This window comes from Melanerpes formicivorus, unplaced genomic scaffold (genome assembly GCF_026170545.1).
Source record: "Melanerpes formicivorus ecotype bairdi unplaced genomic scaffold, bMelFor1.0.p_v2 SCAF_6, whole genome shotgun sequence".
Classification (NCBI taxonomy): Eukaryota; Metazoa; Chordata; class Aves; order Piciformes; family Picidae; genus Melanerpes; species Melanerpes formicivorus.
Genome location: NW_027142358.1, coordinates 7,198,955 through 7,214,141, shown reverse-complemented (window position 1 = coordinate 7,214,141; position 15,187 = coordinate 7,198,955). Strand labels below are relative to the sequence as shown.

The following is a 15,187-nucleotide window of genomic DNA, read 5'->3' as shown; positions in this document are numbered from 1 at the left end:
GGCAGAGCTGGTGCAGCATCGCCACCTGGTGCTCCGTGCCAGGCACGGCATACAGCCTTATTCCGCCCCCTCCCCCTTCTTTTTCCCCTTCTTCTCTCCTTTCACCTTTCTTACTATCCCCTCCCCACTTTTCCGAGGTTGATTTCGGTCCTTTTCACTAATACTAAAACTACATAAGTAGGATCAACAGAATAATTTAGTCTGAGTTCTGTACAACTCAGCAGTGTATGGTGATTGCATGAGTCCTGAGGATCCCTTTTATGTCACCAGGTTTGTGCCTTAAAATGCCCAAGACTGAATCCTGCCCCAGATCTAATTCTTGGTATCCTTCAGGAAGCTGGGGTGCACAAACAGGTAACCTCGTGTAACATCCACCTGTGTGCCATCATGGAGACACATCTCATGGGCACAGTCAGCAACCACTGTACCGCCAATGAGAGCTGGCTCATCTCAGGACCTGGGTGAGACTATTTGTCCACAGAATGTTTATAAAGTGCTACAGCACAGGATGGTGGTGTAGCCCCATGCTAAAATGAGTGATGCATTCATTCATGGGATGTCATTCTCTGCTGCAGGAACAAAACATTGCAGTCTTACTTTCCAAGGTGTGACTTACAGATTCGCAAACTCATAACAGACAGTGTCTCTCTTCACAGGAAGCTCCTATAGCCAGGTTGGGAACTGAAGTGCTAGAAACCCACCTCATTTCTTCACTACTTAATTACATCTCCTCTTACAAGTGCTCCCCTACTCTATCCCCTAACACACGGCCTTCTGCATCCCTGAGAGATGTCTCACCTAAGCAGTAGGGATCCATAAGGAGAAACTCTGCACTTTTACCTATCTGCTGCTTCAGGCAGCAAAGCTGTCTAGCTGTTTGGGGCCTCCAACTTCCAAAGTGAGATGAAAGTCATCAGCAGGGCCCAGCAACCTTGCAGGATTGGACCATAATATCCCACATTCAAGCATCATCTGCATGCAGAGGTGTTAAGGGCTCAGCCCAACCTACAGAACAACCCTTTTATCACAGAACTGAAGGGCCACCCATGTAAAGTGTGCTTTTCTCCTTATTTTTGGATCTGGTACCACATGCCTCTCCAAAAAAACATCCTGACAGGCTATTTTAAACCTCAATACCTTGCTCAACACAGACAAAAGGTCTTCATGTTGAAGGGCTGAGGTCAGCAGTCCACAAAACTTCACAGATTAGCAAAGAGACAAAAAAAATAGCATACAATAACGACTCAGGGCCAGGGGACGGGAGTTTATACATTTAAGCCTAAACTGAACTTTGCAATTGCATGTGTAAGTTATTCTGGGAAAGCTAAAGTCAGTGGTTTGACAAACACAAGCAGAATTAAAACAGGACTGAAAAGAATTTTAAAAACCAAAACAACTTGAAAAACAAACAAACAAACAAACAAACAAAAACCCCCAACTGAATCACAATTAAAAAGGTCAAAAATTTATTTTTCTTTAGAGCATGAGGCAATGTAAACAAAATACCATCAAAACAACAACAACAACAACAAAAATAAATCACAAGTCTATTCTTACAGTCTGCAAGCATTTGAAGATAAGAGTACCCTTTGCCCACCTCCCACGAGAACACTGCAAGCCTGTTCAAATGTTACCAAGCAACAATTCTGGACTCTAAAGGTCCAGTGAGTTTTGCCATGTCCCAAGCTGGGACTAAATTTCTCATGTAATGAGGACACTGCATCTGGTTTTATCAAACACTTAAAAAGTCCAACAAAATATAAATATTACAGACAAAGACCAAATTTAGCACCACCTTTGGTCCAAGCAATCAATTAACTGGGAGATGACAGGTCCAGTCTGTTTAGCAAGTCCTTTCTGCCTGAGTCTTTGAAAACATCGGAGGTTCATGTTGCAAGAACTTGTATTAACTCTGAGAAAACAGCCCTCAAACTCTGGCAGCCCCTCACAACCTCCCCAGGTCCTGCACACATGGAGAGGAGAGCATCACCTCTGTGCAGCAGTGCACAGTGCCAGCGAACATCACTTGAAGCACTTGGCAGAGCTGAGCTTGGCCCTGTGAGACACGGCAGATACTCTGCCAAGGGTCTAATGCTGCTTTGGCCTCACAGAGCTCTGACTAGGGGCATGGCTGAAGAACAGTAAGGGCAGTGACAGCGTGCACCCTGAATTTTCCTTTGGACTAGCATTTGTAACCCTCCGAAATGCAGCAGAGACTGCATCACCTCTGTGCTGCCAGGGCATGCGGTGGCCAGTGCCTGGAGGGAGATGAAGTTGCCTAAATGCAAGCTACATCAGCATATATGGAGCATGCAAATCAGGAGCTCCTTCACCAAACTTAGTTTACTCCAGGCCCTTTTTAGGTTCATCTTTTCCAATACATGCACACTCCCATCACCACAGATGCATGGCTGTGACTTTTTGCAGTGAGCTGTCACTATGCAGTTGTTGTGCCTCAGCACTACTGTGGGCCCGGAGACTGTCACAAGGATCTGTTACAATCCTAGGAGAAAAAATTAAGTTAATAAAGCACCTGGCAATATTTTACATTTATTGCAACTCCCTGCTCTGCAAGTCTCCAGAACACAATTTGTCTTTTCCTCCAGGCATTTCTGAGCAGTCTTAATTAACCATTATTAAATGCAATTCAATTCCAAGATAACACTAGTTCTAATAAATGCCTACAGAGAAATACCAAGATCTACTTTGTGTTTCTTATTTCATGTTAAGAGACCTATGCAGAGTTTTCACCTTTACAGACACAGACATGATTAAAACCTTCCAAACAAATATTTGTTTTTACCTCACTGCTTCAGGATGTGCTGCTTGGTTGCTTTATATTGCTTTGCTTTTCTCTGAGCAAGCACCTGGGAATGGCACACAGCCATTTGGCAGTCATGCAGAACAGGGCAGCACCTCCTGTGCAGCCCCTGTCCCCCACAGAGCAGCAAACCCCTGAGACCCAGTCAGCCATGCCTGTCATGAGCAGACAGAGGCTGATTTGGTGATATTCAGCCCCACATTTACTGCATTTGGGCTATGATATAACCATGAGGACAGCTCCAAAACCCGTTCTGGACTGGGCACAAAAGTCAAGCAAACCCTGCAAGTCAGGTTTAGAGGGATGCTCTGCTTGTCCCCACCACTGCCAAATCCAGAATCAATTAAAACATTATTCCATGATGACTTCATTCAGTCTCACTGGGACAGAGCTGCATTTCTATTGTCCCAGTCTCAGAATCAAGATCAAAGTACCGTATGCATCAGCTAAATTATCACATGTCCTCAGCTTATCTGTGCTAGAGCTTGAAGGATGTTTCTCAGGGTCACTTGGCAAAAAAGGAGAGCTATGTTTTCCCCACTGATAATATATCTTTTGTGTTGGCTCATGGAGAAGTTACTCATATTTGTTAATTGGCTCTCTAATCTGCATCAAATCTACCACATTTGCATGCAGTCTCTCTCAGGGACCAGTCACAAAAAGGTCTTGTTTTGTGCCAATTCAGACAGACCCCTCATTAACAATACCTCTTGCCATCAATAGCAAAAGGCAGTGATGTGTGTGTGTGTGAAGGTCATTTTTCTGGGTTTCAATTTTACTGGGATGACTGAGAAAGGCAAAATTTTCAATTACACTGGAAAGCATCTCAGAGACACATCTGGACCAGGAGCTATTCACTGTACAAACAGTCTTATTCAGCGGGTCACTGTCTTGAGTTCATTACACAGAACTTGGACAGTACATGAGGCTGTAATTGCTACTTCTGTCTCTAGCTCCCATTTACTACATAACTGTGTTAAGGAGTGATGCCAAAAATATCAAAGTATCTATCAGTTCTGAAAGAATCAATACTTGGCCTAAAGTTCTAACATCTGCATTATGAACAAGCGTCACTCCACTACCTTCAGTGGATCTGGCTTAAAAGCCACAAGAAAACACTGTCCAAAGCTGTTATTACAAAAAAAGGGTTTCCCCAGACCCATTTTCATCCTCTCTTACCCTAACTTGCAACCCAAACCAAACTGAACAGACCCCTGCCCATAAACTCTCTTGAAAAAAACAAAAAGCAAAAAACCCTCTCAGTTACTCCTTCTCACATACACTGCAACAGAAACCACACCAACTTCAAGACCTTTTTCTAAGCAAAACAGAATAGTTCCCATGTTAACACATCAAAAAATAAACCCAACCAACAGTCACCAACTTGCCTACACACACACTAAGACCAGCCACACATTCCTCTATCTCTGGGTACCGACATACTCTCCCAAGCTCCCACCAGGTACATTCCCATCACCTGACTACTAGAAAATGGAGCATTGCACCGACACAGAAATGACAACAGCTTCTAGTAGTCTCATTCAAACCACCAACCATCCAGGAAACCCACCGCAGAACCTCACTTTGACCAGGCCTAGACTGATTGTTTTTGTTCATTTTCCATCCCCCCTCCAAACACAAAGCTGGGACAGCAAAACACTCTAGACACATGCAATTGCTCTGCTAACAACTGCTCAAAGATGTTTCAGCTTTTATTCAGCATCAAGCTAGCCTCCAATTAACTGACTACCCATTTCCAGAGATAACTGGGGCTAATTAACAGCTCTAGAAACAACTACAGATGCACACCATCCAGCTGAGTGGCTTTCAATGCCATCCACCTTCAGTTATCTGCATCTGAACTTTAGCCTAAGCAGCAATCAAATTGATGGCAAGAAATTGACATGAAACTTGATTACTGAGTCTTAACTGAAGAGGCTCATCTGCTTGATTCTCCTCAAAGACTGCAATGAGTAATGCGTACTGCTACCTGCAATTCAATCTGCAATAAAGGACTGGCACTGATGTAACGTGAGGTTAGCCAGACAACAGAAATACACCTACTCTCTATGCTACTGACCCCACAATACTCAAATTTCGGTACAAAAAGGTCATTGTAATGCTACACACACTTTGCTTTTGCAATATTTGAATGTTTGAACTCATCATGAGTAATGAGCAAGCCTTTTCAGCAAGCTTATTCAGCATACTTTAGAAGAACTTCCTAGAGACTGGAAACAATTATACCCCCCTGCCTCACCATGAAAATGCAAGACAGGAAATAGTGAAGTCAACTATTCACTGAAATATTTCATTTCTGAAACAAGGTTTATTTTTAATTCCTTTCTTACTAATTCCTTTCTTCAGGTTTACTAATTGTTACAGCTTAAGTTCCAGTGACTGCACTGCTCTCTTCTGTCCTGCATCTAGGAGACAGAAACAAACTCATTGTGAATGTTTAGGGGGACCCAGACTTGGAATACATTTTGATGCCCCCTTGGTTTAACCCCCCAAAGGTAAATAGTGAGATTTTGTGGTGACCCAGCGTAGTTCAAGAACAACCTCTCAAACCACAAAAGAACTGTTTGCACAGAGAAAGCTCCCATGCTTAAATTTCAGACATCAAACACATAGCTTTGAAGGGGAATATCTGGAGAAGCCCAAAACATACATTTGAACATTAAATGTTATACTAAAAAAGACAAACAACTCTCCTACAGTGCCAAGTGATTCTCCCTCTCTTCTGTTCTCCACCGAGCAGGGACCAAGACAGACAGGTACCATTGTAACCAAATAACCCTAAGCATCAGGAAAAGATCACTAAACCCAATGTGTTCCTGAAGTGCCACTAGCACAGGGCTGTTTCACAGAGGGGCGGTGCAGACAGATTTGGAACAGCCACCGCCCATGCCTGCTTCATCAGCTGAACCTCCCAGACACAACCTGCCTCAACTGTAAGAAACACATAATCCATCTTTGTCTTCCTTTGGTGGATCACTGGTTTCAGGATATAGATTGTCATAGCATATCATGGAGTGAAACCCCAACTTTCCTTAATAAAGAAAAAATTCTAAACACAGAGCAGTGATGTATTTAAACCATCTAAACAGAGAAAGCACCTGCAGTGTCAGACCAAATAATTTATGGCCTTATTAAAACATCTTTTTTTTTTCCCCCTTGTATTTTATCTATTTCTCCCCTGCCAATATAGTTACATTGTATTTATTTCCAAATTAACCATGTAATTCCCATTACTTTAATTCAGCAACAAACAGGAATCTCAACTCAGGACAGTAGTGGCTTATGCTGACAAGAACAGGTCTGTAAAACGCCAGTGTGAAGCTTTCAACCAAATTCATTTATTAAAAAAAAACCAAACACAAACAAAAAAAAATTGCACTCTCCAACTAGAATCAATACTACCTTGATGCAAGAACAAATGGAGAACATTATTGATGGGACCAGCCCAGCCCTGACATAATAAAATGGGGAAACTAATTTGTTCTGCCTACATCAGCCAGGTGCGCACACGGTGCGGCACAGCTTTTGCTCCAAGAATCACTGCAGAGCCCTAGCCCTGATGTGAGGGCACCCCAGAAAAAAAGATCTCCTCATCCCACCCTTGGCAACACGTGCACACCCCACAAACCTGACACCCCATACTGGACTTATGGGAGACTTTTTTTACAGACATCTGTGCTTTGCTTCAAGTTGGGTCTAGGGAGGAGGGGAGGAGTCTAAGGAGCTGGGAGGAGGAAAAGCAGCAATGGCAACCTTCATCCCAGCCCCAAATCAGCTGACTGTGGGGGCTTCTGGATCCGTCCCTACATACAGTACTTTATTTGAAAATTAGACATACATGACAGACGTGACCACTGAGCAACAGACAGACAGAGAAATACAAGCACTGGGCTGAGCTAGCAGAGGCCATCAAATGCTTCAGGGGTGCAGACACATCTCTCATGCATCACCACATTGCTGGTCCCTGCTTCTAGCAAGCAGCTAAAAGAAAATAAAATAATTTAGACAAACATTTGTTCTCAGACCACCATATTGGTACTGCTGGCATCTATCAAACACAGCACTTTGGTACATGGCCAAATAGCACCTGAAGTTGCCAGAGAAGGAGCCACTGGTGATGGGAAGCCACCAGCAAATAGCAGCAAAGCTCCAGTTGAGTTTTAAAAGCTGCAAGACCTGCAGGGAAGTGGCATGGCAGCACCGAGACTCAGTGGTCCTGTGCACCCTTCAAAGGCGTAGAAACTGAGCGCATCATGCTTGCTTTTGCAGACAAAGGCCCATGCTGAGCACCCACAACGCACTTTGCTCCACTGTGGGTCTTCTGTCAGTGTAACTCTGCTGATGCTTCTAGACTTCTTGCCAGTTTAGACAAGACCATGTGAAAGAATTAAGTTTGCTCCTCAAAACCAAATTAATTAGTAAAGTATTGGAGGGTTTCCAAAATCATGTAACTGATACCATTTCAGTACCGCTGCAGAGTTCAGGGGGTTTTGTTTGAATGCAAAGGTCTCTGGTAACATCAAGGCCTGCTGACAAACTTAAGAATAGCAGGACAACAGCAGGAACCCTTCTTCAGGGACATGAGCTAGAGCCACAGAAGATGTACTTCCCAGAGCTCGAAGAATCAAACACTCTGGCCTTCACATTTTTCTTGCATCTTATAAAACAGTCCAGTTTTTCAAAGGTAGTAGATGTTACTGCTACCTGGAAAGTCACATTATTTTGAACAGATGGAAGGTCTCCTTCCATTCAAATGGGATTTAAGACAAAACCTCTTTTGAAGAGCAAAGTTTATGTCTAACTTTATTTCAGACCCGAGACATTGGCCTTTGCAAGCCAAGAAATATGAAATCAATACCCAAATCAGCTGTGGAATTCTGCAGGTGAGAACTAATCCAGGTAAAGTGTGGCCTTCTTTGTTTTTCCTTAGGTTAACAATATGGAAAGAAAAAAAATGAGGATCTGTAAAAAAATATTCCAAATAAATACAAATAACAATACAGTATCAAAAGTTGGGACTGCACCAGCAGAATTATTTTCCCTTCTGAGGTTACCATCAATTCAGAGGCATAACAGAGGACACAAGCAGCAGAGACATACAGAAGACAGTATCATGCATGGATGACATATAGAGTGTTTTGCACACAGCTCAGAAGTCCTGTATGGATAAGGATGTTAATGCACATTCTACACATAATTCTGGCAGCATGCTGCATAATCCTTATACTTTCAGTAACTGGTGATGCCTTTTTTTCTTTATTTAATGAAAAAAAAAAATACTCATTCCCACCCCAAACCACCCCACCCATCAGTCCCTATCTGTCTGAGGGTCCTGTTTTCATCCAGCCACCCCCTCTCCTGCATTTCCCTTTCCCTTATGAGTGCATGAATAGAGAATTGCAAACATTTCACACTGCACGTTCCACTCCAAGTCCTGGATGAGGGGCCTGTTTATTCTATGAATATTGCACTTATCCACTCACTGGATTTCCTTTTTTTTTTCTTTTTCTTTTTTTTTTTTTCCTCAAGAATGCAGAGTATTTGGGAAAAATAGAAAAAAAAAGTCGTAGGATACAACACAGGAAAATATGAGTTATTAACAAGCTATCTATGAAGGTCTAAAATTAAATAGTACTAGTTCTATTGTGTTAATACTAGTAATATGAAAATAATGAATGCTTTATTAAATTCCCTTGTTTTCATATAAGATAAAAGCAGTAACTTCTTTTTCCTTTCTTTTTAACTGAGGAAAGCAATGACTATATATTACAATAAAATATGATTCATTAAGATCTGAAAGCGATGAAAACAATTATATAATGCCTTCGTCGAACTTGAGAGCGTCATAGTCTTTGGGGTGTGTGTAGCCGCAAAAGCCAAATCATCTCTTTAGCTGTGCACATGCAGAGGTGAAATTCCCTTTTTAGGAGTCTGTGAGCCAATTTCAGTCCTCCTTTATTTTTGTGTTTGCTATTATTGCAAAAATTCCCGTTGCCGTATCAGTTAAGTATCTTGACACGCACCCACCATAGCTTTTAGCTTGGAAAGTTTGGCTTGCAAAGGACTGGTGTGTATGATTACACCCACCCACTGCAAGGCGTGAGAGCTCAAACAATGAATAGGAATTGCCTCCCATGGGGAAGGGCTGCTAACAAAAAGGAATTAATTACCTTCGGTGTTACGGGAAAGTGTTTTGAAAGGGGAGCCAAGGGAAACTAGCAATTAAACTTTTCAGGCATTATATAAACCTCAATAACGAACTCAGAAGTGCTCATTATTATTAAAGTTGCAGTATACAGCAAGACACAAATTTTCACATTCTGACATTTTTGTTCTCTGGCGTTGAACTTTGGATTTTCCTCTGGTCCTAATTCAAGACTTTTTGTAAAGCACGGACAGCGGGTGAGAGCACTGCAGTGCCAGCAGGCGTCTCTCCCCCCGGAGGAGGGCCCCCTTCAGCTGCAAATGGCTTTGCCCAAGCCCTGCAGAGCTCTTCCTTCTTAATCTGGTTCAAAGATAAACCAGAAGAAGATAAATTTAAACAGTACTATTGATTTCTGCATTGAGTGTTCACTGAGGTGTACGTTACATTTAAATATTGCTCTTGATCCAGTGTCAGTTCTGACAAATTTAGTAAACAAAGCTTAAGGTGACATTAACATTTTAGAAAAGAGCTAAAACACTTCTAGCACTACACTGTCCCCTGAAGCACCCTGCCAGGCTCTCCTGCCCTGCAGTCAGCTTTTCTGGTTTAGCTTAAGGCTCTGTTTCTCTGCCTACAGTGGAAAGGACTTGCTATTTTGGGTATCAGTGGAGCTGACTGAAACTAGCTGCTTGCTAATGGAAACCCCAATTATTTTCCTGATCTCTTAGCTGAAAGAAACAAAAAAGAGGTTAAGTGAGAGACACTGTGAATAATAAGATGGGAGGGGGAAAAATTCTGCACTGGGAATATTTGCTTTAAAAGTGCCATTTTTAAACACAAGCAGTTAAAACAGCCACCAAAAAAAGGGAATCCCAAACCTAGGCTTTCCCAGCATGGGGGAAGTCCTATGCGCCCAGCGTGGCCCACATTCTTTTCTAGCATCAAGTAAGTAATTTGCACCCCATCCTTTTTGCTGGTGCAGGTGAGAGCAGTGGGAAGAGGGAGACCACAAGCCTGTCTACAGGCTTTGGCCTCTCCTCAGGGCACCATGACTCCCTTAAGACAGGATAAAGGAGCAAGTGAGCCATGGGACATTGTGCTGCTGCTTGAGAAAACCAAGCAGTACTGCAGGCACCCTCATACTGTGTCATCCTCTGCACGGCAAACCTCCCTACAAGAGCCAGACTTGAAGTGAGCCAGCAAGAGAGCAACAGGCTGATGGCTGTCTTTACAGAGCAGGCCTGTGTTTCACCGGCAGATCCTGAAGCCTTCACACTACCTTGAGCCTTATGTTGAGCCTGCATCCACCAGGGACCAGCCTCATGCAAGGCACAGAACAGCCAAGCACCACAACCATCTGCCAAAAATGGCTTTGCCACCCCACACCCGGCCAGGTCTCCTGCAGTTCAGAGGTGCTCTGGGCTCGCCTTTGCTGGATGCAAGTGTGAATACTTCTAGTAGTCCAAGCTCTCCCATCTGCCTGCTTCTTTCCTCTCCTCAGGTAGGGGCTCATGGCATGCTGCACCGTACTTGGAGAATTCAGTGGCTCAATGCAGAAGATCTGGGAGCTGTGCTTTTACATCCCCCCAAAGAGATGACCTGGTGGGAATGTCTTTAAAACAAAACTATTTTAAATAATAAGTTAATTCTTAATAAATATGTGCTTCAAGAAAATGATAATTATATACTGCACCTTTAAATAATGCACTTAGTTCTCTGCATTGACTTCCATTTTGGTTTTATTGTTAAAGTGCACTAATTCAAAATAATGAACCACTTCCGCATCATTATTGTTAAAATAAAGTCATAACAACATTAATATGAGTCACTAAATCACTACTATTAGTACTGCAATCTAGCAGATAACTCTATGTATTGCTCTATTTAATACTGTCCAGCAGAAGAACGTAATACTTCCATTATAATCTCACAACAGCTCCAGCAGCCTTTTATGGCTGCTACCATATTAGTACAACTAAAAATGGGGAGAAGTATGAGAGACAGGGCCACAACGCCTCAGATGCACATCCAGTAAGATGGAACTAACTGGATATAAGCCTATATATATGTTATATGGTAGGACATTAAGGTACAAAGAGGACCCAGCACACTGTGTTAGAAGCAGTTGTGCAGATATACCTCCTTCTCTTGCCACCACAATTTAAAGGGATCCCAACCAAACAGCCTCCCTCCCCACCTGGATGCAGGGAGCTGCTTGAACCACAGAACTGTTTGTAGCCAGTTGTGGCACCTGGATGTTGTTTCAGCTATCATAACGATATTGGTCAGGTTAGCTAGAAGCAGCTCCCTCAGTGTTATCATGGAAATTAAACAACCCCTAAATTGTAACAAAACCAAAACAAACCAAAACTCCCCACAAACAAACAAGAAAAGAAAAAAAAAGAAGAGAAAGAAGAAGAAAAAGACAGACAACAACAATGCACAAATCGTGTAATTTTCTTTTTTGGCAGTGACACATCCCAGTGATACATGACATTGTTGTGCTATTTTACTCAGCAGCCCCTTGATCCCAGCAATTTTAAAGCCTTTATAACCTTTAACCTTCAAAGCCAAATCAGAACAAAACTCTGTTGGAAAAAAGGGTGTGTATCATTTTGTGTAACCCAGCAGGTGAAACGGTCTGTCCCCTCCTCCTCCAAACAGATTTACAATGCTGCCTACAATTTAAAGGAAGTAGATATTGAGTGATTAATAAGGGCATTTGAAAAACCCCACAACTTCCTTGTGTACAGTAGGGATCTAGCCAATGATGTTTACAGTACAAGAGTTGGCTGCCTCACAAATAACTCCATACTCCAACGGATACCTCTCCTCCTTTTCCTACCAGGCTACCCCTGCCACGTGTCGTATTTCCAAGCATGAGTTAAGAAAGGCAAACAGAAATGGAATTAGAAGGGGCAGCTTCCTGGTTGGATGCATTGTAAACCTAATTGCTTTGATATTAAATCTCTGAGCCAGAGGCACACTTTTCCAGTACAAATGTACTTTTTGGATTCAAGTGGGAACAGAAACATACATTTGGCTCCAACTTCAGTTTTAAGTGTTACCTGGTAAAACAAGACACACACACACAAAAAAGGGGAAAAAAAAAAGAAAAGAAAAAGAAGTAAACCCAGAATGCACAGAAAAGACAAAAAATAAAACACAGAAAACCAATTCCCCCAAAATATACAAATTAAGGATGTGCAGACTGAGTTTGATGGCTTCCCCCCCACGTTGTAAACAGCGATGTTGCAGAAGGTTACTGCTGTTTCTGACCAATGCCTTGGTGGGCCCTGCCAGCAGTCAGTACACCTGGATTCAGACCAGATGGCAAAACCGTTTCAGTAACGTTTGACAGCTTTGCCTTTAGTGTCTTAAGGGACTTCTGTACATTTTGATATTGTAACATTTTTGAGAAACCCAACTCTGGGAAGAGGATCGACCAGTATCACCTGGCAGGAGTCAGGCACAGAACTGAACACCGAGCCTAGAAACTAATCGATGTGCTTCAGCACGGGGTTTGTAGCTTTGTTTTCACAAGCACCAGTAGGCATTGCTGCCTTAGAACACCTGAAATCCCAACTCGAAGAACAAGACAGAAGAAGAGGAAACAAAAGGCCCCCAACCAATACCACCTGATTGCCTTTTTGGGTGAGTTACCAGTAACAACAAAACACAGTTGAAGTCAGAAACCAAATTTCTCTGTGATGAAAAGGTTCTGACTCTTGACCAACCCGACTGTTGAACACAGTATAAAAAACCGTGAATTTCTCCAAAGGATTAGAGTCCCTCTGTGTTTCAGAAACTTCCATTTTGCTTCTCACTGTGAGTTGCAGAAATGCATTCAAGACTCCTGGGTATTCCAGGTATGGACAAGAATGACAAGAAAGGGAGCCAAGACTGTACAACAGAGTTTGGCACGAAACTCCCCAAGTAGATGCAGGTGTATTTCTCTCTCACAAAAGGCACACATTTGGTTTCCTATCAATAATGGGAAAGGTGGGATGTTATACCCTGTTACACATACAAGATTATTAACAACTTCACAAAAAGGCATTTGACTATGCTGCTTCTCATGACACATTAAGCCCACAAACCTCTCCAGAACACGGCAGATTTGTCCTCAGCATAGACTCCTTTGTCCCTCTGTACAAACTGGAGCACAGGGAAACGTCTTTTTGTTTAGCAATTGTTTTTTGTGTTTTTGTTGTTTGTTTTTTTCCACATGTACACAGCAGGAACAGTATAAATTAGGGAGGTTAAAGATATTGCAAATATTAGTTCTTTTTCTCCAGGTAATTTGAGGGAACCCAGCCTTTGAATGGCTTCACACCACTCATAATCTGGCAGTACCACCAGCCATTTGGGTTCCTTTCAAGGACCTCCATGCAGACACCTTCCTGAAACCCTGCAGTCTCCTCATCCCCCTCATAGTCTGCAATGGAAACATAGATGTCCTTGAGATTGTTGTGGATGAACTGGGATTTCTCGATGGGCTTTGGCCTGACTGTGGACACAGGAATACCATTCTTCTGCGTAGGGAGGTTGGAGGTGGCCTCTGAGCCCTCTGTACCTGACCGCTCAGGCTGCTTTCCCTTCACGTCACCAGGCTGTGACCACGCGTTGCTGAAGGAGGAATTTCGACGGACGGTCCTAAGGTGATCTGTAGCTGTTAAAGACTCATTTCTGCGCAGGGAGCATGACAGATTGTTCTCCTTTGGTGGTGGAGACACAAACACTGACTGTGGACGGACGGCAAGTTGCCTCACACCATTCCTCATTTTGACTGCCCCCGATGGCTTTGAAAAACCACCAGGAGGTTTGCTTGGGATGGGTGGTGTGGCGCGCTTGCTCTGGTTGATGGTGTTCAGAGCTTGAACCCTCTTCTCTATCTTCTCTAAACTGTTTGACTTGTTTTCATTTTTCCTGTTCCTGGTAAATGAGGCATCAGACTCAGCTGATGTGGGTTCTTGCTGGTTATCAGGGACAGCCAAATAATGGGAAGGAGCCCAGCCTTCCACATCTCCGTATTTCAGGTACCACCATCCACTGGCTTGCTTCTCCAGCACTTCCACTTCTACTCCTGCTGGGAAGCAAATTTCAGAGTCCTGTACCTTTTGGTATGAGTCAGTGGTCACATAGAAGCATCTGGAGTCATTTTCTTGCTCAGTTTTGGCTGGATGGCTGGAGCAGAAAATGCCACGGGAAGGGGCTGTAATGATATCAGCTGAGCCCCTCCTAACAGGATCATCTTGATTCTCAGAAGCTGTGCGTGGAGGGCTCTCAGACTCTTCACTTCTTGAACCTTTAAGCCCACCTCTGAGTTGCCCAGTCGGCCTCAGCTGACGCCTTAAAGTGCTGATATCCATCTTTTCTTGGCTCTGAGAGTCTGCTTTGTTCAGGAAGGGTTTGGGCCTAACAATTGGCTTTGCTCTAATGGAAGGACTCTGCCCAGGTTCTTTTTTCATGCCTGTTCTTGGTATACTACGTAAGCCAACATCTGAAGCTGACCTTGGTTTTGTCTCCTCACTCCTGGAATAATGACATTTTCCAAGATCTGGCTGGATATTTTTCTCTGTCTTGAGCTTCACAAGTGGTGATTTAGGAGAGCTCAAACACGGCGAATTCTTTCGGATCAAAGAGAGGGAGGAGCTTTTCTGAGAGTCAGAGTCTCCACTGGATTCCTTATTGGACAAAGCTTCTTCCACGTAACGCCTGAATCCCTCATTCTCATAGATGGTCTCCTCTTCATGAGCAACATCTTCTGAAGACTCTCCTACTTTGAACTTTGCTTTCTGAAGTGTTGACACAGAAGAGGGCTTGAGGGGCTGGAACAGTCGTTTCTCAAGAGTGCTGTCTTCATGATGACTTTCACTCACTTCACACTCCGAGTCAAAGCCAAAGGCAGGCACATCATACTCAGGTTCTTCATATTTCAGCTTATGGGGAGAATCCTGGGTATCTCCCGAGGAAACTGTTCCAGGAGTTGTTCCTTCTTCAGAGTCTTTTGGCTTACTGGGAGGTGCTGGGGGAGGAACTTTCGGGCGGGTTAAAGTACTGGTTCTTCTGTTTAAATTTGGCTTTTTCCTTTTGTCAATGTAAGATGCTGGAGCCCATCCTTCCTTCTCTCCAATCTGCACATACCACCATCCACCAGAATTCTTTTCTATAACCTAGGAGATGACAAGGAACATGTT

General features: G+C 43.2%; 1 protein-coding gene across 6 annotated transcripts in view; it reads right to left on the bottom strand.

The window, feature by feature from the left end:
* Positions 1-1,449: 1,449 nt before the first annotated feature.
* The window catches only part of SH3PXD2A (SH3 and PX domains 2A), a 271,897-nt gene continuing 258,159 nt past the window's right edge, over positions 1,450-15,187 (bottom strand). For all 6 annotated transcript variants that reach the window (XM_068139450.1, XM_068139448.1, XM_068139449.1 and 3 more), the window contains one exon: positions 1,450-15,163. In XM_068139450.1, the coding sequence (XP_067995551.1) occupies positions 13,268-15,163 (1,896 nt within the window). In that variant the 3' untranslated portion in view covers positions 1,450-13,267. The remainder of the gene's footprint in view (positions 15,164-15,187) is intronic.